Raw genomic sequence first — 25794 nt, forward strand, 5'->3', positions numbered from 1 at the left:
AGACATTTTTATATATATGCATAATTTTTCTTTTTTTTAATCTTTGTGCTTCTTTAGAACAGAGTGTGAAGGGAAGGTGGGGGAAACAGGCAGGGGCACACCCTATTCAATCTCAGAGTAGTCCATGTTTTACACAGAAAGAGAACTAGTTTAAATGGAGAGTAGCAAAACCACATAGATTGAAATACGTTGCACTGAGGATACTTTTTAGAAGATTCTGTGATTTTTGTAAATAATTGCTCTTCATTGCTGAAAAACCAGGTGTGTATACAGGTAAAATAAAGTGAATCATCAGAATAACCTGCAGCAGATGATGCAGTGGTCAATTCACTGTGCTTTTTCCTTCTTTCCTGTGTCAACATTAAACTTTCCATTGTTTTTGATCTCTCTTGTGGTCATAACATCAAGTATGGTAAGTGCCATTCCTGCTTACTGTAAACTGGCACAGCTGAGACACAAAAGCTCCTGACACTTAACCCATAATGTACATGTGCATCCCTAGTGTACATGTATACATACCTGTGTGTACAAAGAGCCAGATTCTAAAGGGAGGGTTTACTGTAAGAATCTTGTAAATCACAATTCCAAAATTACTTATGTCTTTTATGTTTCTTAGTTATGTTCTTTCAAGAGGAAGCAGTACATGATTTGTCAAAGTTTTGTTTCCTTAAAACATTTGAATTTTAGATAGTAAATGTGCAGGGTTTTTTTTGCAGCCGTTGCAGTATGTGCTCATAACTTGTTTTGAACCCTAATGCTGGATTTTAATTCTTCTCCTTTCCTCTATTTCTGCTGTTAAACAGAAAACTTGAGACATAGATGACTATTAGAGCTGATGCAAAATTATTCCTGTGACAAGTATGCAATTGTGACTGCCATGCATAAATATTGCAAAAATCATGTGCTTAAAGCATGTACATGAGCCTACAAATACAGAATTTAATTTTCTTAAAAATAACTGCCTACCTAAAGATCGTGGTTGCACAAATAGCTCCTTCCCATGGAAATGACAGGACAGGAGTAGGATGTTCATGCGTTGAAAATGTGCAGCCATTTTACTACAAATCATAAATGATTTAGAGGGCAAGTTCAACAAAGGGACTCTTTGTGCAGACAAGGAGAGAGGGATGTTCAAGCATGAGGAAGTGTTCAAACATTTAGAATTTAACTGGACCTGTCTGAAAGACCGAAGAATAAAAGCCATCTGTGTGAGTACTGAAACTTCTGTTAGTATGTATGTATGCAAATAATTGCTGGTGTAGATGTTTAGCTTGCCCTTAGGTGTTTTGAATCATGTATGTACCTTATGTTGCATCAAGATACCCTGATTGCAAGCAGCAGTTGAATGGTACTGCTACCAACAGTGTCACATCCTCCTGCCCTGGTGAAATCCCTACATGATAACTGCCAGCTCTAATCCAACTCAGACTTTCAGAATAGGAGCCCAGTGTTTGTGTGCTAATTAAAAACAATGAAGAAATGGGATGGATGGCTTTAAAGGAGAAAAGTTAAATTGGGGTGTGCGATTATTTATTTTATGTTTATTCATGGCTCTAACTTCTATTGGAGTTGATCCAAAGGATTGTTATTTTATATTATGTAGTGCTATAAACCTGTTTTAAATTTTTTTCAAGAATACATAAATAGTAAATAACATAGCTAGGATATTTCTTGTCTCAGCCTCAAAAACATTCCTTTTTGCATCTGGAAATTTTTTTGCAGACTTCTATTTGAGAACCATTTCTGACTAATGATGTAAAGCTGGCTACCCAAGTCTTGGTACTTGCAAACCTGCTACAACACTCAGGTAAGCACTAGAATTCAGCCTTGTCATCTTGATGGTGTTGTAGCTACTTAGATGCTAAAGTACATTTCTTTAGACTAAAGTCTCCTCAGCGTTTCTTTAATGTCAGAGAATTCACAAGTGGCATAACATAGGTGGTAAATTCAGAGCCATTTTTATTAGAATACTAACCTAGGTGTCTTTGGACATGTTAAAGCAGAATCAGAAATTCTCCAGGTTTCATTGAAAATACTGTCCCTGTTGAGAAAATAATTTTAAATCTAAATTAGATATGAAAGTAATATAATTAAGAAATATAAGGAGTTTAATATCTTACACCTAATTCTAACCAATATGCTAAAAATAAATTCAGGCTTGTCATTTCAGCCATATTTTAGAAGGTGAAAGCTATTGTATTTAGATTCTTTTTAACCAGATATATGAGGGCAACCTGTAAAACACTATCTCCTCTGAGGTCAGGGAATGACTTGGGGTCAATATTCTCCTCTGATAAACAACATGGGAAGACCTGACTTTTGGGTACTCGAGTAGCATCATATAGTGCCAAGATTTTTATTCCTTTTAAACTGGTTTAAGGAAAATCAGCTTCTTTGTCACTTTTCAAAACCTTTATCTTAGGCTATATAGTTACTGAGTTAGTAACCTGGCACGCCCTGCTCTTGCTAATCATGGCTCAAGGAGTAAATCCTTGCAGTTTAAATATATGTGGAAATAGCTAGAAGATGATAGGGAAGTCCTCTAATGACTAACTGTGGTAGACAGCGTTATAAAGCTCTAATAATATTTTGATTATTCAGCTCTGATAGTTTTTGAGCACTGGGCTGTAAATTAGTGAAATCATAAAATCTGACATTTTGATCACAGGGGAAAAATCATGTGAATGAAACTGAAGAGAAGCATCATCAGTTCTTTCACTTCTCTGCTGTAGGTAGGGGCATCTCTGTTGAATGTCTTTCACAGCAGCCCATAATTACATGTCTGCTTTATACAATAGATAAGATGACAGCTGGGAGTGGGGAAAAATACTGGGAATTCCAGATGTAATCTGAAGACCATGAACTGAGGAGAACATATTGCAGAAGAAAAATCTGTTTGTATTTCAGATTTTGTATTTACTGCTAAGTTCAGCATTATGCAATTGAGTCTGACAGAGGCATGAGCCAGAGTTGTTACATTCCATAGAAATATTTTCCTTGCTTTTACTAGACTTTCGTAGATTTTGGGTGGGCTTAAGCAATAGCTCACAGTAACTTACACAAGCATTCTTTCTGATATTATCAAATTCTCTGGAAGCCTGATTATGATATATTTGGCCTCTATTATATCATGAAGTAGGCATATCAGTTAATTAGTTATCAGCTGCTATTCTTTTCTTTGTACAATGTAGTTATTTACCATGAAAAAAAAAATTAGATTATTTGTTTAGATTAGTAATTTAAATCTACATAGAAAAAAGTGGCATAGGGGAGGAATTTGAGATCATTCTGCTAATTGCTTAGTGGCTAATGGAAGGTTGAACTCCAAAGCTACTTCTGCTTAAAATTTCTGCAAAACAGTGAAAATCGTGGAGTAAATAACTGAGTGCACTCTCTGCCTCTAGTCTTTTTTTTTTTTTTTGGTCTTCTTTTCAATAAATCTGTATTTATATAGATGAAATTCTGAGGACATATCTAGTGTAACAATGCTGGATATAGCATAACATGGCACCCATTAAGTGTGTCTAAAGTAATTCATATTTTTAGCTTCCTGATTTACAGAGGAGGATATGTTATCTTATTATTGTTATCATCTTATTATTAAGAGTTTAAAATTCTGGACTTTACATACATTAGTGTCATTCACACAAAGCAGCTTACCTTTGCATATCTACCTCTTTTCACAGTCAGAAAGGTGAATGTACATTTGAGAGATCCAGTCTACGTGGGTTTTGGCTGCTGATTACAAAACCATAAGCTTAGAAACTGGATTTTATTGCAGTTCTATTTGAACAAACTCAGTGAATCCAGAGAAACTGTGAGTTCAGATTCAACTGGGCATTACCTATAGCTAACAATTACAACAGCAAAAAGGGCTATCAAAAGACAGGATTATAAGAGCCGAGTTTTGCTTTCAAGGGGGAACTTTAATGGCTTAGCAGAAATCACCCCATAATTATCAGTTAAAACCCTCACCAAGTTCATCACCTTACACTCAATGAATAAAGGCTTCCAAACCTGTTGGACATCTGCCCCATCTCTGAAGTCCTTTTATTTTCAAAGGACATCAACTCTGAGCAAGGGGCAATGCACCTGGGAGTATTTACATGCCAAGGCTCTTAGTACCATATTATGGAACCTTAGTTCCATATGGGTTCCCACATTTTAGTTGATTTTTACAATTAACTTTTTTTTAAGGGCTTCTTTTTTAAAAGGGTTATTTACAAGCTGTCCAGGAGCACTCATTCTGTGTGTTAAAAAGCAGCAGAATGAAAAGGGGTAATCAACCCACCTTGATTTAATATAATTACCTTATGGAGCATGAGCAGCTAAAGAGGGTCATCAGCTCTGACAATAACTCTGTCATTAACTCCTCCAGGACAGACTGAGCAGTGCTGCTGCATCCAGTGCTGAGCACTTCAGTCCCAGTGACAGCCCCACCACTGCAAACCCATGCCAGGCTGTGGCCCTGCTCAGAAAGGAAAGACAGAAAGGAAAGGAAATGGGGGTAAAAGGGGATCCAGGTACAGTAAAGTGGGTTTCCTACAATTTGTGTCACTGGTAACTATGTTCATCTATTCTTCATTAGAATTATGTTTAGTACAGTCCTGAACACCCTGCTGAATATGGATAGGAGGTTTTTGAGCCTAGCTGAGCTGAAGGTTTATAAAATCTTCTGATTCCATGTGATTCTGTGATGAAAGACTAGATGAACACGAGAGCACCATGCAAAATGTGAGTGGAATATTCCACAGGTAATTTTTGTTCTGTGGTTCATTCAGTTCTAGGTTACCACATTTAAATGTGCTCTGGTCTGGTAGTGAATTAAATGTTACTAGTGTTGTTTCAGAAGGTTTTTGAAGGATTCTTCATGCCTTTTTCTAAGGAAAACATTGTGCTATATAATACATAGCCCAGTTCAATATTTTACACTAGAGCTGGAAGCATATATAAAAATGTACATTCTTTTTTTTATATAATACAAGCAAGTAAGAGATGAAAAATCAGAATAAGGGAAATTCTGTAGACTCAAGAACTTCTTTCAATATAGCTAACAATAAGGAATTCATTATCTATCTGGGAATGCCCAGCCAACATCCTTACCAGGCATGCTCAAAATGACCTACAGTTAAAGAATTTCTGCTCATGATTAAGGCAATTTAAAATGCTTATGTTAAAAAGACCTAATATGAAAAGTTAAAGCTGTTTGGATCCATTGAAAACGTCATTCTTGACTTCTGTTAAGTCCTGCAGAAATCTGATGTTTCTAGAGAGGTAGAAGAAAGAAATTTAACTTCAGAGAAGGTCTGGAAATTTCCCCACCAAGTTAAGGAGAAAAATAGCACTCTAATGCAAATATATGTATCATAAGAAATTGAGTACTCATGAAATGAAGCTGCTTGCAAGGAAACACTATTAAGGCATTAAACCAATATAAAAAACATTATAGAAGAGAAGGTTGCTGAAGCTTGTGGAAAGTCACATAACCCATCTCTCTGCCTGAAGGAAGGCTAGAAGAAAAGCAAACATTAAGAGGTAGTAGCTTTACATCTCTACTGAAGCTAATTAAGCAGAAAAATTTAAACCTTTCTGATTCAAACGAGCAAGACTTTCCACCCCTTCTGCAGCTTTTTGAATTGATGGTGACATATCTGTTCATCCATGCCAGCAGGCAGCTGAAGAGGACAATGTGAAAAATGAAGGAGCCACAGTATCTGGTCACAGACAAGTATCACCTTGTGCATCACCACTGCAGCTTCAGTGGCAGAAGAGGAGGCAGGTTTGCCCCTTCTACCCAGCAAATCTGTGACTGCATCAGTCCTTCCCAAAAGCCTGTCATAATTCTGCACTCTACTTCAGTTTCTCTGTGGCTTTCCTTTCTGTACTTGTGGTTTCCTTATAAGTGGCCTGGGGGACAATGGAAGAAATGTCTCTCAAATGTGCCACATTCTTACCCAATTCTTATCTTTTCATTACCCTCTCAAGACAGGTATTTGAGTAATATATTTTTCTCTTGCTTTCCCCTTTTTCCTCCTTAGAAATGTCACTGGCAAGAATATCTAATGCCATTCTATGCAAATATAAGGAGAAAGGAAATGTTTGCACTTTGTAGAATTCCTGAGAACAGAAGAGATGGTGAGGAGGATACTAAAAAAGATAGGCAGACCAAGATAAAGCAGCAGCTACTTTCCAGCTAGAGGAGCCTCCAAGCTTAGCTAGTAATAGAGACTAAAGTCAAGATATGCCTCTAATAAGGCCAATATTAACTCACCATAATTATACCTTACATTAATGCTATTTCATCAGCATGGCACAGCTATAAATACAATATATCACTTCACCTTTTCCAATAAATTCAATACATTCTGAAATTAGGTAAGGTAGTAAAATCTGTGATTCCAAACAGTAACACACAGCAGCTGCTATTTTACCACAGAAATCCCTCTTAATAAATGCAGTATTAGGGGTTAGTTCTGACTTTTATTTCAGAATAGAGACTGAATTTTCTTCTGTAGTGATAATTTATATATTTCCAGTATATCTAGGCAGGAAAAATTGGTATAGCATAGGTACAGCAGCTTATGCTAGTCACTTCCCTCATGCAGATATGTTTTGAAAGGTGAATCAGACTGAGCTTGGGTTTGCAAGTGATATGTCCTCAGCTGAGGGATACAGCCAAGCTGTTCCATGGCTGGTGGTGACCACTGATGGCACAAAACCCAGCAAATTAGAGCATACAAGACATGCAATACTCCTCCAAGAAAAATAAAACCAATCAAAACCCTAAACATTTCCCAGAGTTTTTGCAGCTTTCTTGGAGATCTGACTGAAGTAATTCTTCAGGATCTTAGCAACACCAGTGCTGAGGCCATCTCACAGGGTATCTTGTTCCAGGACCCCTTTGATCCTGAATCCCCTAGATTTTTCAGAGAACTACAGAGCTGGAAACCCATTTCAATTCTTCATTTGGAATAGCAGTACTCAGCTGAACTCACATCAAAGTAAACTGGCAAATTAGCCATGCATTTGTATGCAGTGCTCTCACAGGTGGGTCACTCAGGGAAATAACATGGCCTTGCTCAGCAGGCTCCCAGAAGCTGCCACTCTCCTATACTATGCTGAAAGTAATTTAGATGTATCATGTTTATGGGTCTTCCTCATTCTCCTGTTCCCGAAAGGCAGGAGTGCTGGTGGAGAAATATTAAAATCTGATATTTTTGAGGGTGACTTGAGACATCAAAAGTACTTCATTGCCAAGCTGCTGGGGAGCTTGCTTCTCTAAGGAAGTCAACAGAGAGCAGTTCTATAAAAAAAAATAGCAACTCAGCATAACCATCACCATTACCATGGATGATATACAGGCAGAAGAAATGCTTAGGCATGTAAGTCATAAAATCCTAAAACTCACACTGAGATCAATAGAAACAGGCAGAGTGGTAAAAAGAGAACAGTGGACAAAGGGGTAAGTGAAAAGATGTATCAAGTTACTAATTTCTGACTCTATCATCTACCTGTCCCTGGCTTATTTTTCACTTGGTATAAACGTGCATGTTGCCTTATATGTTGTCAATATATCATATGTAACATTTCTTTATTCCATTGCATAAATGATGTCCCCGTTGTGGCTGCATTGCATCTCAGTAACAAATTCGCTATTTTAGCATTCCTGCTTGGATTCCACAATGAAGTTTGTCAGATACATGACTTTCTTCCTTCATTCACTTTGTTGCCAGTGAAAATTAACTTCCTTGTGTGCTGCCCTTCTTATCAGTTTTAGACAAACAGAAAGTGTCTGCTGGATAGTGACTCACTGAAAGGAAATGAACTATCCTTTTTACTGTAAGGTGATATTTGTGTGTAAATCCTCCTATGACCTTAGTTAGCTGTCATTTACTAGTCAATTCACAGTTATGTATGATGAGCTTTGTTGTATCCTATGGTTATCTAAAACAAGCTTAGAAAAGGTTGTGAGAAAATGATGTGGTTTTTTAGGACTTCTCTTGTATGTTGGGGATCTATTCCATATTTTTCAGAATTATGCCTGTATTTAGATAATCTGAATTATGCCTGGATTTAGATAAACCTCCTCTGCCAAACTATGGCACGGAGGTTAAAAACAAACAAATTTTAAGAGGAGAGTCCATTTTCTTTTGTCCATAATGTGAGGAAATTGTGCATGACATTACCAAAAGGCAAAACTTCATCTCTGCTGTCCTTATATTCAAAAGAGTCAGATCCAGAGGAGGCACTAGGGAGAAACAGCTTGTTCTGGAATGCTGTCCATTTACTGTGTAACAGTCTATGGGTGCATCACAAGGAAGCAAGAAAGGTTTGGAACATTTCTCTAAGGGAGGTCAATTTGCAAAACAGCATCTGCCCCATGGCTAAGATGGGAATCTTCTCCAAAACTATTCAGAACTTTAAAAATGTTTTTGAAATAAAGAGGTTAAGAGGATAAGTGAAAACATAATAGGAAGTTATTTGTACAAGTCATGTTTGTAAGACAAAGTGAATACAAGAAAACTGGTAGATATTAGTGGAAAGTAGATAATAGGAGCTACTGTACCAGAATAATTGTAAGTATGTAATCTGTTTGCAAGGATTAGATGTTTGATTTTTTTAGTTTAGTTCAACATTATCCCTGATATGTGTTTAATTCACAGACCAAAAAGTCTAAGGAAAGCTTTTCAGTGTCTCAACTCTTGGTCAAGCAGCATATGTACTTTAATTAAATTCATATTTAAAAGACATCTATTTGTGAAAGCCAGACTGGTTCTTTCATCTGTTTGGGTAATAATTTTGGAGGGTAGTAATTGGAGGTGTTAATCTGCAGACATTCCCCATTATCTCCAACAGTTCAAAAGCATCTGGTTTATTAAGGTTCTATATGAGAATTTACAGAATAATAATATCAATATTACTTCAGCATAATGCACATGTGTATTCCCAAGTTAGTGCAGAGGAGTGTGGAGTTAGTGCAGTGCAGTTAATGTAAATCAAGCCACCTTTCATGTTTTTCCACAGCCAGCACTGGTATAGCAATTCCAACTGTGCAGATATACCACATTATATTGCAGTGCCTCTTAGCCTGAGATGTTAATTGTTAAATTTGATGTCCAAAGGAGTCCAGCAATGGACAGTGGAAGTGCTTTAGTAGAGGTGAAAAGGTACATTCCCATTTCTGTTCATTTGTTTACTAAAAATTCAAAAATCCTAGGGATCCTAGAGAAGAAATGTAGCTGTTTAGCATAAACATATAATTGGCTCGTGTTGCTGTTGAATGTTAAATACTTTAAGAACATTTCAAAAACAATGGTTCCTCCACCCTTACCTCACATCAGTCCTGCTTAGCAAGAGCATGATCAGATCTAAGCTTTTTGTCACTATCCTAACATCTCAGGACTCAGCTGTTAATACAAGTATTGGAATAGATGCTAAAGGAAGCATATGGCTTTGCAAATCAGGGAGGAATTTATTTAGTAATAGAATTTTATTTAGAGATTACTCATTAATTCTTTAAATCAGCTTTTGGTTACAAGTATTTGCTTAAGTTTATGCAACATGAATTGCATACAACTACTGCTCAAATTATTTCTTATGAATAATGTATTTGAACAAATATAGGCCTTTAATGTGTTTGCAGTTGATTTGTAGTCAGCTCATAATTTTTATATCTGAGCTCATTTTTTCAAGTTGTTTACTCGTTTAGGTTAGCAGTGGGATTTTACATGTCTCCAAATGTTTACTATGCAATTTTCAAGCTGTATGATTTACTGCTTGAGGTGCTTTTCTTTCCTTACCTTGAAAATCTCTGGAAGTCCACTTGCCTAATAGCCTCCTGAAACATTTATTGTGTTTGAGTTTACTGTGCAGGTAATGGAAAGAGAAGCATAAACTGATGAAAAACATTTCTCTGCTTCTTGTGCAAATATTGAATTGATGCAATGGTTGTGCTATCTTCTAATAAACTCTTTTGCATTCCTCCTATATGAAAATGTGTGTGTCCAAATATTCATGACTAAATAGAATCATCGTATGCATAGATTGGCATAATTCAGATTAAAGCAGTAGAATAAACCCTGAGAAATATTTCAGGAGGAAATAATTTCTTTGGCAAGTCAGGTTTTCTGAAACAGAAATGTTTTTTTTCACATCAGTTTCTGAGAAACTGCTGGAAATGCTGCTGTTTCCGGACTGGGATATCCTGGTGCAGCCTTACTGACCCTCAGTGCTGGCTTTTTTGGGCTGGGATGGACTCAGGTACTTCTCATGTCTTTTAACTGACCCATTTCAGACTGCAATAGCTGAAGTTTCTGCTCACCACTCCACCTCTTGCGGGTCATTCAGTTGACCGAGCACTGCAGCCACACGTGTCCTTTGAGAGGGACTGCTCAGGGATAAGAAGCCCATGAAAATGAAATAAATGGCTGTTTTCTGTTTCATTGCTTTGTCCAAGTGGCAGGATTTCCAGGCAGCACAGACCTGCAGGATGGGTGGGCACCAGCAGCTCTGTGGCCAAGGGGCTTCTCATCCTCCCTGGGAAGAGAATTGCTGTCCCTGCAGCCCTGTCCCAGCATGGGAACCCCATAGCTGTGACCAAGCAAGGCTCACCCTGTGGAAGATTTCAGATGTTTCCAGAAGGTGTTGAAGCCTCTCAGAGGTGGGAGTGTAAGGGAGAAGGGAACAGCATGCCCTAGCTGGGAAGTGATCCTTTGTTGTGCTGTTACACCTGGGGGGGGGTGTGTGTGCAAACAGTGCTGGAAAGGAGGCATTTCTACTTCCATGTTCTGTCCATGTCAGTTCATGAGTGCCAGGCATGAGCCTTAGAGTGGAAGGAGCAACAATTAATAGAGCATGTGCTTTGTCCCAAAATGATAGTAACTTGCAGTAAGGCCACTTTAGCAGAAAGAGCAAGCCATAACAGGCAGTCAGAGAGAGCTGAACACGGGCACACTGAGGCAGAGAACCACCATTTGTGCTCCTTGAAACCTCAGGCTTCGTTTGGGCTCTGGTCTGGGCTGAGCAGTTACAAGTGCAGCACAGCCTTTCTGGAGCAGTGCTAGCCCCAATGAGCACCTGTGCCACCCTGCACACAAGATATGAAATCAAAAGCTATGCAGACCTTCAAAGCTTTAACAGTCTTCTGAAAAGCTACTTAGACAAAAATGCACTCTGCCACTTTTATCTGTGCTCTGCTTAATACTATCATGGCTGTTCTGACTTATATTCTGCTGTGATTCTTCCAGTGCTGCTTTCCTTCCTGGTGGAGAGTTTAGCCAGTCCTTAACACAACTAGCTAAAAAAAAAATAATAAAAAAATAAAAAAATAGTGCTGTCTGAAAAGATGCTGACTATTAGTATGCCTTATAGTTAGTATGTCATGGATCTATGTTCGAGGCAAAATTCCAGTTAACCTCTTTGACTGGTGAGAGTTCCCTGCCACTGCAAGTGATAGGGGGAAACCAAATGGTGGGGTCTCTGCCATTCTATCCCCTATCCACTCAGGTCTCTGCGAAAAAATGACTCGGGGATCAGTCTCCACAGATCAGTGGCCATCATCCTCTGTGAGGAGACTTGGTTGCCAGGACAACTGTTGCCAAGACATACTGGTTTTCCTTGGGAACAATTTCAGTGTGTTATTTCTGTACAGCAAACCATCTCCCACGTCTGTTGTTAGACCCATGTGAGAAACTACTGGAGTTTTAGCTCCATGTGGAAATTAGGAAGCGGTAGCAAGGGAAAGCAAGTCCAATTATCAAAAGGGAATTTGCAGTCCTACAGGGATCTGCACAAAGTTTATGGTTTGTCAGACTGTACATGCACTCTGCAAACAGAGGCCCCAAAACCCTGCGTTGGAAGCCTCTTCAAGCCATGAGATCAAAATGAATTCCCAAGCTTACAAATCTCTTTAAAAATATTTAGTTAGGAGTAGGATAAGATCCTTGGGGATAATCTGTACTGTAAAAAATAGATATATAAAGTCTTATGACTTAGTAGAGTGGCTGTGATCAGCCGCTGCATGTGCTGGAAGCAACAGATTCCAACACCTCACCCAACCTGGGAAATGCTGGTGGTTTCTTGGAACGACTGACATGTCCTCAAAGGATCACCCTGTTCCCTTTGAAACTGCTTGTAAGTTCACCTTTCAGTTCACCTGAAAGATTGCCTTAGCTTCACTTTGTTGGTGGTATAATGTTAATGGTATACACACAATAAAGAACCCCCCTTGTTACAGGTGCTTTTAAAATTGGTGATTTAAAACTTTACCATTCCTGTTTTAGTTTCCAATTTTTTTGGCGTTAAATTCTTTTAGTTCAAGTGAAAAGTGTTTTTGATTATTGTATAATGTTAGATAGTACTCAACTGAATGGATGTAAGGTAGTTAAATATATAAACTACTCTCTTGAAAAATACAAAGCAAAGCAATTTAACACCGTTCTTGTTGTCCACCAGAGGTCACTTACAGGCCACTTTATTATTGGCTGTGCTTTCATTTGCCTAGTTAGCATCTGGTGTTTCCCGTGTTAAGTATTTCTGGATCAGCTGTGGAAATGCAGATCCTAAAGACCCTGCTAATGATTTTGAATCTTTTCTAGAATCATTAAGAAACAGAAAGGCAAAATCCTACTAGAACATAAGAAAAATCATGAAAAGATGTGGGGATTTTACTGATCCCATAACCTTGGTAGGTGATCTCAGTGACTACACCACGCTTCACAAGTTTTGCTGTGCATATTAGAAGATATTCAGTGTGAACAGACTCTACCCTGTTGTATTAATACATCTACATGGAATTCTTTTCTTCTCAATCTTCACGAAACCTTTCTCAATGTGCCCCTAAGTTGAGAAGCAAATTGTTTACAGCTCCTGAAACTTCAGCTGCGTGTGAATATCAGCTGTTGCATGGTAGTAGAGGGCTTTGCTTATTAAATTTTTGTTGCAACATGGTGAAAACCCTTGATAAATCTCTACTTGACAGATCAGTTGTCAGCCTGAACAGCTCATCCAAATTTGGCAAAAGTTGACATTCTGCATCCTCAGTTGTGGCTAAAGTGAAAAGCTGGAAATCAGACATGGTGTTTTATGAGTCCTTAAGCATTAAGAACTGGCCTGTGTTTGAAGACATCTGAACAGAAAATAACCCTGTTCTGTTCACATTTAATTTACAGCAGATGAAAGAAAAGCAAAGGAAAAGAGCAGGAGATTTCCTGTTCCTCCAAGTTGAATGAAGGACAGATATCCCCCATTAGTCTATAGACTCTGTTAGCCCAATAATAGAGAATGTTCTCTAAGCATTGGCATTTATTTTTGGTTTGCTACTTTTGGATGGTAAGATTTAACCACTTCTTGCACAGAGCAGTATAATGCTGAACAATTTGGCATCGTACACGAATGTAACCATCAATATATTTTTTTTTTTTTGATTCAGTTGAGTAAATATCAAGGTGTAAACCTTGCTTTTATCATGAAGCACTGTAATTTACCTTTGTATGTAGGTGTATTGGAGCAGACAAAAGCCTGCGATATTCTCTGTTTCTCCAGCTCCCTTGTTATTCTAATACTGGGACAAGACTGTAGCTGTTCTCAAATATGAAGGTGTAAATATGCAGCAATTTTACACTGTGCTTAGTTTTCCAGTTGCACTGAGCAATGCATTCTTTGCAGGAGTCAAACAGAAAGCTGAGTGAAAAGTGGTGCTGGATAAAAACTTCTGCTGAGTGATGGATGGCCCATACACAAATACATTACAAATGGATAAGGTAGGATCCCTTAAGTCTCTATGAAGGTGAAGAGAGAACTTTTTTGACTTTATAGTCAAACTTTTCCAAGTAAGTAATGCAGAAGAGCTGACTAGGGATGGTAAGAATAGCATTCTGATGTTATCTTCTTTCAGAATCTCATGCTTTTAAAGCTTAGATCTCTTTTACCTTGGATGATGGGAAAGTCAGTCAGCAAATTTTCAAAAGTGGAGGAGAAACTCAGTACATGGGTTCTTAATAGTCAGTACCTGAGTGCGGCATTTTGTATGAATTGTGAACTTTGAATCTCAAACAGAACTTCCTCTGAATTAAGCACGTTTTGGGGGTTTTTGGTGTGGTCTGCCTCAGAACTGTCTCTCTCTCTTGCAGTTTCTTTAAAGATTATCCTCAGCCTTGCAAACTGCTATTACTGTGGCATTGTTCCTAGCATGTCCCACTATATAAATTCCCTGTTCTCTCACAAGCAGCTGATACTTTTACCTTGATTTTAGTATACAAAGTGGACACGGGACACCTAAAGATTTTATCACTAATGAGGATTGACTATTTCAGGGTAGAAAACAAAACAGAAAGCAACTGTTCATCTGCACAGTCTCTTTGACAGACTGACAAGTGGAAAGAAACAGGTAAAGAGCTTCAGCTCTACTTCATCCTTCTTATTGTGCAGATGCATGGTAAGATACACAGGCAAGGGATAAATCACTACTGATTCAGAAGAAAAAGATCCTGCACAGAACAGCTTCCACTTTATATTTTTGTAAGAGCTCTAATTACACTCACTGTATGAGCACCTATTAAGAATGGTGCTCCATAATGCCTCCTCCGAGGTTTTTCTGAAACAAGGTTACTCCTAGAGTTTTGCTCTTCAAAAGTCTTTAATCCTGACTCTAATTGTCTCAATGAAAAGTTTGAAACACTTTGTAAACTCCTGGTTTCGGGATAAAAGCACTCTGATGGTCTGACATCAAAGTGAATCAATGAGCTAGCTGTGCATTTCTATCCACTGCTTTAGCCATAGATTCCCTTGCAAGTGTCTAGAAGCTGTCATCCTGCTATGTTGTGATGAAAATAATTGGATATAGTTCCCACTTCTGTTGTTCCCATATGATATTGCTGTTGGTGAAGAATACTCAAAACTGATGGCTCCAAAGGCAAGTTTGAAACTTCAAAAGCCAAGTGTTCTCCTGTGCTGAGCTGCTTGCTTCTCCAAGGAAATGTGCAGAGAGCTGCACCATCTATCAAAGACCATGCAGATGTAAGACCACTCCCACAAATACAGAAAGGAGGTACACTGAAGGATCTAAATAGTGAGGAACTCTGTATGCAAACTTGTAATCAGGAGAACCAAATAATTCTGGAGGAAGAGAAGGCTGTATAAACATAAACAGATAGAAAAAGAAATTACAAATCCAGTGGGAAAAAAAATCGTTTCTGAATATTAAGACACCTGCCCTTATGATTTTTATTTGCCACATAATACAGACACTTACAATAGTTCTATAGGTTTGGAACTTCATGTAAACAGGCTGGCTTTGCCGGAGTTTAGTAAAATTTCTACTGTGTGATAAATTATATTTTAGCAAGATGGTGTCCTGACCTGGTGAGACCCTAGGGGTGGAGAAATTGCTGACAATCCTATCTGCTTCATACTTCTGCTTTTGCAGGCAAGAAGCCTTCAGGGAAGTTGAACAGTCATACAAGAAACCAGACATTTTTGTGGGTTACAAAGTTACAAGTTGAGCCCTGGATACCATTTTTTGACAGTGTATAGATCCCACATTTGCTTCTCGGCCAAAATAGCAAAAGTCAGTGTGGAAATTTCAGCTTCTTACTTTAAAATAACAATAACTTTAAAAAAATCTCTAATTCTAAATTTCTTTTTTAATGATGTTGGCTCTACAATGTTTTTATCAAATCATACCTGACAAGTAGCACTGCTCTGAACTGATGTGTTCATTTTATTTTTACAGACCCTGAATTTATCCTAGCTTCTGAACAAGAGAGATACAAGGCAGCCTGACAGCCTACATTTCTCTCTGATGCCACCACAACAGAGAACAATAGCCCCAGAAATGGGATCTTGACACTGCTGCATGGAGGGAGAGTTTTAATTTTTGCAACTGGAGATGTCTAACAGACCTTCTTCTGGGTAAGGAAGATTTTTGCAAGCAAAATTGCTAAAACATCTCTTCTTCAGCATTAATTTTTATGTTATTAATTTTTCAGAGCTACCTGGCACACTGTGTTCTTGCTACTGTAGTTTCCATGTCCAAACAATAATATTGTAGCCAGCTGGACTGTTGCAGGAAAGGCAGCCACTGAAGTTAAGCCTCAAATGTCTTTCCCTCTCCTAGGTTATTAAAAAATTTATCCATTGACTGAATAAAGGGGAAAAAACCTTACAGTCAAAACTTTCAGTGCCTGCAGTTGTGCTGATTTTTTAGTTGTTGGTTTGTACTGTAACACAGCCAATGTCTGCCCAAGGCCAGGCAAAGAGCAAAGGGCTCACTCCCAGAATGTCATATGCAGCCCCTCTAGATAAGGGTGGTAAAACTGAGGTAGGCAATCATCAGGATTGTGCAAGACTGAGATTAGCCAATCAGCAACCTCTTCCTAAAACAAAGCACAAAGTAACAGCTTTGGTAGAAATGTTGGTGATTTATCTTTTCCTTTTGGCAGGGTTGTCCTCGTGGTAAAAATTCAGCAAGTTTGTGTTTAACTTCTTCCCTACTGCCTTCTGTTGTGCTGGCTGCCAGGCAAGGCAGTGGTGCAGTGAGAGTTTCCCTGTGTAATGGTTAAGTAAAGGTGTTGGCAAGCAAAGATCTCTTTGGCTGTAACAAGAATTAGACTGTAGTGAGGCCATGCAAGCCTTTCAGGTGCAGACACGATGGTTGGAAGGGACTTTTGTAGGCTGCCCCACCTGGGCACAGCAGGCTGAGAAGGAGGCTGTTAGGAGGATGTAGCTAATAGTTTAACATCATTCTGTCTCTGAGTAGCCTGTGTATAAATGTAAGACCACTTTTGAGGAGCAGTTTCCCTAGTACTTACCTCCAATAGGGCTGTCTGCTGCCAGGCTCTCAGCTTTTGGGCTAATCACCAAGAGCTGTCACCTCCAAGACTAGATCTGGAACAAGAACTTCATGCTGCCTCTTCCAGGTTCTCTTCTCTGCTGTTACCTCCATTGGGTGGATAATGTCCTAGGGCACTTTTCATGGAGGAATAAAAGAATTACCTGAGACCTATATCTTTAAATAGGACCTGCAGAACTAGCTACCTGCTAAATATAAGTTTCAGGTCATCTTTCAAAGCCTAATTCTGATCTCTGCTGAGAAATCTGCAACTATGTGTGTCTTGGGACCTGGAGACTCTCATTACATCCACACAGTGTGATTCTCCATGTAGGATCATCTACCCTTCTATAAATATAAATATGGATTGCAAAACTTGGTTTTTGTATTTCAGTTCCTTAAGATTTATTCAAATTTTGTGAGAAATTTGGAATGTTTTGCTTTTTTATCTAAGCCATTGTTGGTGCCAATTGTCATTAGTCACTGATTGAATTGCTAGGAAACCCTGCCACCAGTTTGTCAAAGGGTAAACAGGCACTGTGGCTCTCCTAGAGTAAAGAATTGGGTGGTCACCCTGGAAAACTTTGAAGGTAAATAGATCTTAGCTCCTGGCAGGCAAAACCAACAGAGATTTGTGTGAGGCTGAACCTCACACAATCCTCAGAGTGGATTTATCTGGGGGCTTACGTTTTGTTTTCAAGTTTTCTTTTGTTGTGCCGTTATTTTGAGCTTTGTCTTGTTACCTTCGTGGGAGACATCAGCAGTGTCAACTTCCCTGATATTCGATAGTTACATAGTATAGAAAGTCAGCAGAAGGAAATCCTTACAGAGCTGTTAAGAACTGGCTGGAGTCCACGAAGATGGATAAGAAATATAACCAAAATTCAAGTTTTGTTATATTAGTTAGCTAAATGCCTTTCATTGTTTTATTTTGGTGTGTAGCACTTCCCCAGACTTTGATGGGAAGTTAATGGAGGAAGCACAAATAAGTGTATAGAAATATGGTACTTCTTAAACTCTGCTTTTTATCCTAATAATGATGTTCTCACAGTAATACACTAATGATTATACTTTATATTGTACTTTATCAGATGAAACACAACAGGTGAAGCTGCTTTCTGTAGGAAGTCTTTTCTGAAGCTTAAAACGAAGAGAAATAATTGAGGTGAGTAGCAGAATTCATGCTGGATTTGATTTTTCTCTCCTTATCCGAATCTGTCAACCAAATGGTGCTTCCCTAAGTTTCTTTTTCGTTTTGACTGGTAGAACTGTGAGAAAATGAGGCCACTTGACTTTAGTATGTGACTATTTACTGTGAAAGTTCATCAGCTCATATTTGTGGTAGTTTCATTTTGGGTTTTTTTTTCAGATAAACATGGAATACTTGGGGTGTGATTGCCTCAAGTTAAACCCTCATTTTGGAAACAAGGACGACTACTGTGACTCAGCTTGTCAGAACATCAGGCAGAGCCTTCCCTTATGGTTACAGTCTTACTGTTCTGCTCAGAGAGGGCAGCAAAGTATTGCAGATCTGGGATCCAAAAGGATTTCAACTCTGAGGTGTGATACTGAGGAGAAAGTATCTTATTAATATACAAGGTCTGAAAGGAGAAATAGGGGAGGCAATGAGATCATTGCCACTTAAACATATGTAAGCTTTTTGTCCTTTAAGCTGTGGGTGTTTGCTACTAGTAGAGATGCTATCAAGAGAAGCAACTTAATCACTTTGAGTTCAGACATACAGCAACCCTGATAGCTGTGAAAAGAAGAGTCCACACAGAAACACAATAGCTGGAGAGATGAGGATTCATCCCAAAATGGAACACTGTGTGACTTATTTGGTGTGGAGATAAATGCTTTAAATTTAGACATACAATGAACAAAACATTGAAATTAATTTGCAGCATGGCAAGATTGATAACTGTTGCTATATTAGGTATTTTCATTACACCTTGAGATTTTCAGATTCTTAGAAGCTTGGTTGTTTCTTTTCAGGTTTCTATACATACAGATACAATCAGAGGCTACATGAAATGGTTTAGACACTATCCCTTGTTTGGTCTTTTGCCTGAAGACAGGAGTGTATTTCCCAGGCACCCCTTTAAAATGATGTAAATGGAGAAATTAATGAAATTACTTTGCTTGATTTGTTGCAGATCTGTGGACTTAGCAACGATTCTTTTTCAGCCTTTCAATGCCTTTGGCTTTTGCTGCTGATGGTAACAAGTTCAGCCTGAAGAGAAAATGTATTCCTGGACAGAAATTCAGTGCAGTGCTCCTGCAGTCAGTGGCTCACCAGGCAGAGATGGTCCTAAAGGTGCCAAGAGAGAACCAGGTACAGAGCTGTGACCATTTAGTGAAACTGTGCTTTTGACACTCCTTATCATCCCTTTAGTCTTGTTTCATGCCTCATTCAGTCTTTCGTTTTGTCCTTTTACTTATCTCCTTTTTTTCTGCCCCATTAGCCTTTTTTAGACTTTGCACAATTTCAGGAAGCTGAAAATGCTTTCTGCATTTGTAATGCTACTCTAGACACTTGGCTTTTAATAAATAAATAAAAAAAATACTATACATTTTCACAGCAGCCTATAAAACAGAAGATTAATGAGAATTTACTCTGATTGTACCATTTGTACTCTGAATCACTTCCTATTATACCCTACTAAATTATTACTGCTTTTTCTTTCCAGGGGCCAGCTCTCAAAATCAGAAACCATGCTTGTTGGTTACTAATCTGATGGTCATAACTTGATTGCTTCATACTCTCTATGCCTCAACAACAGAGGCAACTTTTTTCATGCACTGCTGTGAACAGCAAATAGATCTGCAAGTGCTTTCTGTCGTGTGGTAGGACCAAGTCATGCTCTGCCAAGTTTCCAAATCAGTTTCTGTCCAAACTCCTAGTAGGGACATGTGGAACTGTACATTTTCTTATCCTGTTCTTTCTGTATTATCGTATGGATACCACTCATCTTGGAATTAGACACTTGCTTTTCAACCTCCAAGAAAACTCTCATCATTATCAGTACCACTTGTTATGAACTATAGCATAAAATTTCTGTGGCATGTATTGATATTTATATAGACATTTCCTGGTCCACATACCCCTCAGTACACCCTCTGCAGCACTGTCTTTCAACAAACTGCTTGAGAGAAGTGTCCTTAATCATAAGACTCATTTTCCAGATCATATACTGTGATGTGTGATTGGATTACAGCTGAAGTATATTGGCTTTCTGGTTTGAGAGCATGTGTACCTCTGCAATAACATGAGACAGCATTTACTTCATTGGATTTTCAGTGCCATAAGTAGGTGTACTAAAGGCTTTTTCATCAAAGTAATGCATTCCCTAGTAAATGAAGCTTTCCACAGGAGTAATTCAGTGTTTATTTTCCTAGTGGTGGGCACGGAGAGGGGGAAGGAGTCTGTGTTTGGTGCTCTCTCTAAGCACTAAGAAAACATAGTGGAAGAAAAACTTGGAAAACCTTTAAACAATTTTATTTTAAATTAAAATTTAGGAGAAGGATTGAGAGGCCTGGAGAGTTTCCCTGGAAAAGTGGGACCTCCAGGAATAAAAGGAGCTTTAGGACTACAAGGAAAGAAAGGAGAATATGGAAGTAAGAAATAATTTCCTCATGTTTCTATAATCTGGTTTTCAACCTTTCAGTGTATTTTCCAAAAAAATAAAATATTTGTGTTAGTGTCTGGTATTCCTATAACATCATTTGAGGAAAGGTGTGATTTCCAGAAGTGTGAGGAGCAGAAAAATAAACTATCTGTTACATGGGAGATGAGTTGCCCGACATAACTGGGGGAACAAAGTGTCTTTAATGAGTCCCTAGCTTATTGTTGTCTGTGAGTGGAACACCAAACCCTCTATCTCATGTTATAAACAACATTTTTTCTTCTCTCATTCTTTTTCCTGTTTGTGTGTTTCTTCCTTCGACTTTTGATCATTTAAAAATGTTTACATGTGTATTTTGCCTTTGGGAACTGGGCTTTTCCCCCCGAATAGATGACTTTGGCAGCCCTGAGAATTCAAAGGCTATCCAAGTGTTCACGTTGGTCAGGGATAAGGCTCTCCTAGCTGGACAAATGCCCATGAATGAATCTGCAGGGTGGCCTGTGATTTCTGCTCTAGAAATGACAGAGCTCTCTGACATGGCATCAGATCACAGGGGAGCTAAGCATCTCAGAAACAGGTGTTTGCAGTCATTTCAGTATAATTACTAAATAACAGCCTTAACTCCCAGTTACAGTAACTGACAACTTGTGGAGACAAGTAACCCCTTTGGAAACAAAACTACAGGTTTGGGAGGATGAATTAAATAGATACAAAAAAGGTAAGGTCCAATCATTGATAAGTTTACTTTTTGGCCTGGTAAAATGATGGACATGCTTGTGCTGGAGAAGGGATGAAAAAGAGGAGGTTGAAACAAATTTTATCTCAGATTGCTCATGGGTGATGGTCATTAATTAAATTACATCTCACTGAATACATCCTTCCTGAACTGACCTGAGAAACTTTAAGGATTACTTTGCCAGCTTACAGGGTGGGGCATGTTACATGGCCTGCAGGATCAACCACTGTTCTCCATGTGCTTGTGCTTTAAACATTGCACTGATATTCCCAGCTGTCTATTTTGTTAGACTTCTATTGGATTCTGACTACTATTTCAATTGCATCTGTTTATAGCTGGTATCAGCTACTTCTGAAATATAGTTGTGAAACAGATAAATAACTAGAGCATGATCAATTTTTGGTATAATACAATTACTTGTATTCACTTTTGTTTCTAGCTTTGATTTTAAAGAACATCAAGAGTATTGCTAAAAATCGTACTTGTCTCAACTGGATATCTCTTTGTACAAAAGCTGTAAGTGCACTTACCTGTCTCAGGAATGAAGTTAAAAACACAGATGTACAAGAGTCCATAACACCTTGAAAGCAGGCTTGTATGGGGATATCTGATGAACAGACTGAAGGCAGGTTCATGAATCTGAACAGAAGGACTGTAACTTCCTGGAGCTGGAATGACAGAGAACTAAGTAATCTACAAAATGAAGAATGTGTGGTAATAAAAGACTTTGGAAAAATGGATTGACATTAATTATTCAAATTCACGTGAGTTAATTACTTGTGAATTCTTGAGATGATGAATCTAAGAAAACTCAAAGTTTTTTTCTCACTTATATAGTTGATATTGAAGTTTGTTCCTGTAAAAGCAGCCTGGAATAACCAGAACAAGAGTGTATTTACGATTGCTGTCTCTTTGATGTTCAGTTTTGAATCTCCTAATAAAGTACAGATTTCATTTTTTCAGTCAGTATGAAATAAATTGTGTTTATCATAGTGGTATAAGGTTAATAAGTTATGGCATGCTCAGCAGGCTAGTTGTTATATCTGAGTTTCTCATAAATGCAGCATGAAGGAGGCAGTTTTTAGTTATCTTGAAACTAGTGAAAAATTTGTCTATATTCCTTCTTTGAACTGAGCTGTAAACTTGGAGAAATTACTCTCTGCATGTTGCTGCTGATATATTATTTTTGATGGAAATAATAGACAGTGCATACAGTCCTATGTTACTTCAGTATTTAGTGATGCTTTTGCTCCTAGTGCACTTTTGCTCTGGTTCTAAAATTGACTGATAATGATCACTGAGAGCCTACAGTGGTATTTGTCATCTGGGTACAGAAGTCCACTGCACACAAGTGACTACTGACATAGGAATAATTTCTTTTTTGAAGTTTCAGCTGGTTTTGTGCAGTGCTTTCCATGTGATGGGAAAATGAAATGTGCTGTAACTACAAAGAGGAATAAAACAGTGAACTGGCCAACCAGGTTGTTTTGTGCAGTAAAACAATCAGAGAAGAACAAGATGATGCTTTTTGGCAACCTGTAGTCATCAATTGAAGTACAGGAGATATAAATCAAGATTTAAATGCAAGAGAAAGCAGAACATTTTTGTCTTAAATTAAATACAAAAGCCTGCTGGCGTAATGTACTTCAAGTGGAATTTAGCTCATGCAGAAAAAGAGCAAAAAACCTTATTTATGTGAATAGGTCCTTAATGTGAGAGAAGTGATATCACAGGCTTTTAAGGTTTTCTTGAAGGGAGCTTCTTTCACCTCAAGTGAACTACAGAAAGGCAATTGTAAACTGTATCAAGAAGGAATAGGTGAATACCATGACAAAAAAGCCCAATACTAAAAGTTTGACAGTTAAGAAAAATGTTTACGTGAAGGCTTGAAGTTTTTGTCCATGGAGGAATAGATTTTCAAATCCTCTTCCACTTTAACACATGTAAGCTTAGTGCCTCTACAGAGAGAAGGGCTGTGTCTACACTGGCAAATTATGTGGACCCACAGGAACAAAGGAACATGTCTGTGCACAGGAGCATTTGATGCCCAGCTCATCTGTTTTATAGCTGTTATTTTCATTGCCTAATTCCCTGTCTACCTTTGTAAGTACTGACATTTCTCTGCACTAGGTTAAACAGGTACAGAGAAAAAGCAATTACTGAAATGGGTGAAGGATATGAATTTTCTGGAGTATGATTTAACTGCTGATCTGCATCATGTTCTCCTTGTCATTACTGGCATGGCATCTTTGCAGTTCTCAAGGGAACTGCATTCCTTTTCTGCATTAATTGGTGTCCTGCAGCTACGAAAACCAGAACTTTTTAAATTTTACCTGGAAGTTTTTAATCAATATTTATTATATGAAAATACAGGATATGGTGCAATATTTAAAAGACAGATTTGGGTTAATTTAGGACACGAAAGAGATATTCTAGAGAGTAAGTACAGTCCTGTTGTTCTTTCAGGTTTAGGGATCACTGGTAATTCAGTCTCCAATGCATTTATTTGTAATGATTATGTAAGTTTACTTTGAGACTGTATCTAAAAAACACTGTGAAATGTTTTCTGACCATTTCATTTGGAGCTGGACTAAGAGCAATTATGCCCCCAATGTGCCAGCCAGTAAGTTGCAATGACTAAAATACTGATGTGAAAAAGATCTGGAGCAGCGTTTTGCAGATGTGAATGGTTGTTTTCTTTCAGCTAAATTTTTTTAGAAGTACTATTCCTAATTCCCATATCAGTGCCTGTCTCAGGAGTTTAATATGTAGTTTAGAGTAATTTTTACACTATTTTGCCCAACAAATCTCCAATATGCTTGATAAAAATTTAAGAAACTTCTTGTAACCTTACGTTAATATTGTTTATGTTCAGAGGGTGCTATGCTTCATTCAAACGGGATCTCTACAAACCTCAAAACTGCTTGCAGGTAAGTACAAAACTATTCTTATGCTAAAAATATTGGAAGTTCACAAAAGCAGAATGGGAGAACATTCCTATTGCATACTCACTTTCATGTGGTTTAAAGTTACCAGACAACTAACTTTTTTACCAGGCTGTGTACACTAAGGGTGTGTTTGGCCCCAGCAAGGATGGTATGCATAGCAAATCTGAGCTGCACTTCTTGAATCTTCTTGAAGTAAACACCCAGTCCTCAAGCCTTTAGGCTTCAATCTGGTTTCACTTCTCCTGTTTCCAGTATCCTCTGTCTTGTAGGTTTATCCTGGTGTAAACCATCTCAAGGGAAAGGGTTCCCCAGCTGTTATACCCCCTGTGCAGAAACGAAGCTGCTTCCCTTCCTTTCTAGAAAACCAAACTCTGCTCTTTATTACACTGGTGAAAATCCATCTCTGGTGGAGTTGCCCTAGAAATGCAGCTGTGCAAGTGAAATTAAAGCTGTATTAATCCAGGCTTTTGCAGTAAACTGTCCTGTGCTGAACCAGTGTTCAGAGGAGCAGAATAGCAGTGCTGAAATCTGAGAGCTTTGAAGGCCATTGCGTGGGAGCAGACTGAACTTCTCAGGCTGGACAAGAGTCCACAGGGCAGGAACCAGACCTGGAAATAGAAAATGAGCCTTTATTAAGTCCTATTACTTGAAACTTTTAAACTCAGCAAGGTACTATCAGATGTGCCCTAAGTTCTCACCTTTCTCATCATATATATTAGGGACACCTTTTCTTTCTGCAGGGACACCTTTCTTCAGTATGTACTAAAAAGAAGCAGTTTGAAATTGTGTTCTATTATCTTCCAAGGGGCTTAAATCAGCATCCCTGATGACCACTTAATTTTGCATTAATTTAAACTAATCTGTGTTTGCTGTTATACCCCTGATTAAAACCATCTCATTTGGTGCTAATATGACCTCCGCAGAGCTTCCGAGTAATTCAAGATGAAAGCAGCATTTGTTAATCAGCTGCTGGGCTTATCTTGCTAAAACACAATTTCAGGTTAAGTACAGGCTTAGGAAGAGCTATCCTGTCACATGTGAAAAAACACAATCTTTGAAAAGCTCTTTCCCTTCTCTTAATTTTTCAAGTGGCAATTTTCGGTGGAAAGTGCAAGGTGCAAGCAGGAAGCTATTCAGTCAGTAGCAACTTGTACTTACTGCATCATTTTCTTCTTTAAACACATAAATGTGGGGAAGGGGTGGTTAACTTATGCTCAGAGCAGAGGAAAAGCATGTTCTTTGCTCTGGCTTGTTTCCTGTTGTGAAGGCATCAAACTCTGGTGGGGATCTGTGACTTTAGTGCTACCAAATGGCTCTACTCCTAGGCTTAGCACCTGGAGATATAAGGAATGAAAAATAATTCCTGCATTGTAGTTTGGCCAGTAATGCTTAGGAGAATAAATAATGCAGGAGAGTCTGGAAACCTAGGTTTCCAGTCTTATACCTCTTCTAAACTCTCTGCCAAACCTCTCAGCATTAGCAGCATGACTGGACACTCCGTGTTGTCTCTAGGGGGAGTGAGTTTATCCTGAGGCACCTGCAACCAACATCTCTTTTTATGCCCTGTGACCCCAGTGAGGTTTCAGACATCAGCAGTTTAGATCAGTGCTTCAGGGTAGACAGTTGTGAGAGCTTTTTCCTGGTTTTCTGTGTGCT

At 38.4% G+C, this 25794-nt stretch overlaps 1 protein-coding gene and 2 long non-coding RNA genes across 3 annotated transcripts; all 3 read left to right on the top strand.

Annotated features, from left to right (window-relative positions):
• Window positions 1-30: 30 nt before the first annotated feature.
• Window positions 31-10256, top strand: LOC127477123 (uncharacterized). The gene is made up of 3 exons (XR_007906856.1): window positions 31-1807; window positions 4379-4523; window positions 10158-10256. It is a non-coding gene; the product is annotated as an uncharacterized LOC127477123 (long non-coding RNA).
• A 3407-nt stretch (window positions 10257-13663) lies between these two features.
• LOC127477124 (uncharacterized) lies at window positions 13664-15909 on the top strand. Its single transcript, XR_007906857.1, has 3 exons — window positions 13664-13760; window positions 15425-15565; window positions 15731-15909. It is a non-coding gene; the product is annotated as an uncharacterized LOC127477124 (long non-coding RNA).
• Window positions 15910-17375: 1466 nt separating this feature from the next.
• Window positions 17376-22813, top strand: LOC127477109 (mannose-binding protein-like). Its single transcript, XM_051801026.1, is given in 7 exon segments — window positions 17376-17418; window positions 17920-17993; window positions 18985-19163; window positions 20348-20446; window positions 21083-21172; window positions 21630-21922; window positions 21924-22813. Coding segments are annotated over 5 exon segments (636 nt in total). The 5' UTR covers window positions 17376-17418; window positions 17920-17993; window positions 18985-19072; the 3' UTR covers window positions 21987-22813.
• The last annotated feature ends 2981 nt before the right edge of the window (window positions 22814-25794 follow it).

This window comes from Manacus candei, unplaced genomic scaffold (genome assembly GCF_025592945.1).
Source record: "Manacus candei isolate 608988 ecotype Guabito, Panama unplaced genomic scaffold, ASM2559294v1 h1tg000050l, whole genome shotgun sequence".
Classification (NCBI taxonomy): Eukaryota; Metazoa; Chordata; class Aves; order Passeriformes; family Pipridae; genus Manacus; species Manacus candei.